This window comes from Sinocyclocheilus grahami, unplaced genomic scaffold, assembly GCF_001515645.1.
Source record: "Sinocyclocheilus grahami isolate Dianchi unplaced genomic scaffold, SAMN03320097.WGS_v1.1 scaffold2142.1, whole genome shotgun sequence".
Taxonomy (NCBI): domain Eukaryota; kingdom Metazoa; phylum Chordata; class Actinopteri; order Cypriniformes; family Cyprinidae; genus Sinocyclocheilus; species Sinocyclocheilus grahami.
The window spans coordinates 80,278-82,983 of NW_015507321.1; the positions used below are offsets into that span (position 1 = coordinate 80,278).

The 2,706-nt window shown below is 37.3% G+C and overlaps 1 protein-coding gene across 1 annotated transcript in view; it reads right to left on the bottom strand.

Annotated features, from left to right (window-relative positions):
* Nucleotides 1-564: 564 nt before the first annotated feature.
* LOC107574192 (protein NLRC3-like) overlaps nucleotides 565-2,706 on the bottom strand; it is a 3,719-nt gene continuing 1,577 nt past the window's right edge. Inside the window, exon 2 of the mRNA XM_016260659.1 lies at nucleotides 565-1,121. Coding sequence (XP_016116145.1) covers nucleotides 565-1,121 — 557 coding nt within the window. The remainder of the gene's footprint in view (nucleotides 1,122-2,706) is intronic.

Here is a 2,706-nt window from a genome sequence, read left to right on the forward strand (position 1 = left end):
AGAAAAGCAGTTCTGGGGGTTTTTAAAAAAAATTTTTTTAAGCTAACTTAGTTGTTATTCTTGGCTGAATAGCTCTAGGTTTTCAAAAACCCTTTAAAATTAAATATGTACACATTTTGGATTAAATGAAAGTAGTCACATTTTTTAATTAGCATGGTTTTGTGTTTTGCTTTGGTACAGAGAACCGTGGATTTGCACTGGTTTTGGTACCGAATACTGAAATTTTGGTACCGTGACAACACTAGTCTCTAGAATGAGACATATATGGCAGAAAAAGGGGGAAAAAAACGTGTCCAGGGCCATGCATTGGTCATAGAGCTCTTTGTGGCGTTGCCTCAGATGTTGAACTAGATTTGTTGCGCCAGGTTCACACGTACTCCGTCTGCAGTGCGTATACAGTATGTGTATGCGGTGCAGAAGCAGCACGGACTCATTGTGCTTTCGCACAGGACGCGTTTGCAGTCCGCTCCTGATCTGCGGCTGTTTACCACAAAGACGAGAGCTGATGGAAGCAGCTTCCCTCTGACCAGACTTGTGAACAGCACGTCTACAGATGATCTTTCCTCAACAGATGACAGAATTCCGCTTACAAAATCCAAGTCCATCAAATATAAAAGCCACTTTATATTTCTCAAACACGTTTAATTTTTCCAATTCTTTTAGTTCAGGATAAAATACCTGTAGAAACTCATGGAGATTGACCTCTTTGTCTTTAAGCACGTTGATCTCTCGGAATGGAAGCAGGAACACACAGTGTATATCCTCATTGGCTTTTCCTTCTGCCCAGTCCAGGATGAACTTGTGCACAGAGACAGTTTTCCCAATGCCAGCGATGCCCTTGGTCAGCACAATCTTTTTCTCATTATTTTTCCTCAGTTCAGTAAATATAGCATTGCATTTTATTGGTTTGTTCTGTGTTTTTTTGTTCTTGAAAGCATCATCAATCTTCAGAATCTCATGTTCCTGTTTGACATCTTCAATGTCTCCCTCTGTGATGAAGAGATCTATGTAAACATCCTTGAGATGTGCTCCATTTTCTTCCTTGACCTCAAAAATCAGTTCAACTTTCTCCTTATTGTTGGTTTTGTGAATTTCCAAGAATTTTTGCAACCTCAAATCGCCTGCAATAAAAAATAAATAAATTGAGGAAATAGCCTTGAAAAACACATTTTGACTGGATGTTTTGTTGATTATCACCATTGTTGAGGTTTGTATAATGAGTGCTGATGTCTAAGTGTCTCAGTGACAAAGATGCTGTATGTATGCATCTTTGAGAGATGATCTGTTTAACTTATCATAGTGCTTATGCATAACAGTGATTTTAACATTAAAACAATTTTTTTAACGCCTCATAGTGATGGGAAGTCTGGTTCTTTTCTGAAAACTGGTTCTTTTGGACAGTTTGTTTCAATTAACAGGTTCTTTTACGTCCTCGCGCAATGTCAATTCTGTCATCCCGGGGAATGAAAATACATTTAAATAAAGTCAGTAATCATGGCTTAAGTTAAATAACAATAATAACCATGATTATCGAAGCTTCATACATTTAAGTTAAGCATCCAAATACTGGAACTGATGTGGAAATCTGGATGTTTTACATGTCATAAAGATATAAAGTGTATAAACTAGTCAAACTTTTTACAGAATCCATGATCCAGCTTATAAAAACTTAAAATATAACCTGCATACACAATAGTCAATAGTAAAATTCATTGACACGTTTTTGACTGAACAGTTGTTGCATGTTTAATTAAAATGTTGTTCAATATAACTAGTTACTGTGCATGTTAACAAAAGGGTCAAGTGCTCAACTAAAGGAAACCCTTATTACCATAATGGTGAGTTCTTAACCTTCTTCAGGGGTGTTTTCCAGAAAGCAAGGTTAACTTTCAGTCACATATAGCCTGAACTCTTATTTGCCATATGTGCGCCATAAAGGGGCGTATGTTACGCGGTATGTTACGCGGGGGTCCCCCCCCCGCGGGGGTCCCCCCCACTTTTAATATAATGTAAATTCGTCCCCCGCACTTTTTCGGGCAAGTGTGTTCGCATAGAGGTTTTCAAGAGCCGGTGTGAATAAATATAGATTTAAATTCAAAGAGACAGGATAGTCTGTGCATGATTTGATGTTTTATTCGGACCCAAGATAAGCCGAGATGAACATCGTGGAGCGCTAAACACTCCGTGCAGTGTGTGTTTCATTCATACTCGAAGCCGGAGGGGCTCTCGCGCAGAAAGTCGTACCAGGAAATCCCTAATATGGACAAAAGCTTCCAGCTATCGCTGTATAAAAATAGTTATTTTCACAGAAAAACAGAAACGTTTGGAAACATGAAGACATTAAACATACGATTGCGACAATATGGTTTATTTGTGTTTGTCAAGTCATCTCCAGGTAATAAATAAAGTATATGAACAATGCAGTGATAACTGACATAGCATCTCTTACAGTATAGAACCTATTCTGCCTTATTATGTGATAAAAAAAGTGTTTGTAGTATATAAACAAATCATTATTATTGGATATTGTCCAGCAGTTATCTGATTTCTAAGTCAATTAAAGCTAGAAATTAGAGAAAAATTAAAGTTGCATATACACGACCAGTCAACAGTTTTTGAACAGTAAGATTTTTAATGTTTTTTAAAGAAGTCTCTTCTGTTCACCAAGCCTGCATTTATTTGATCCAAAGTACAGCAAAACAGTAA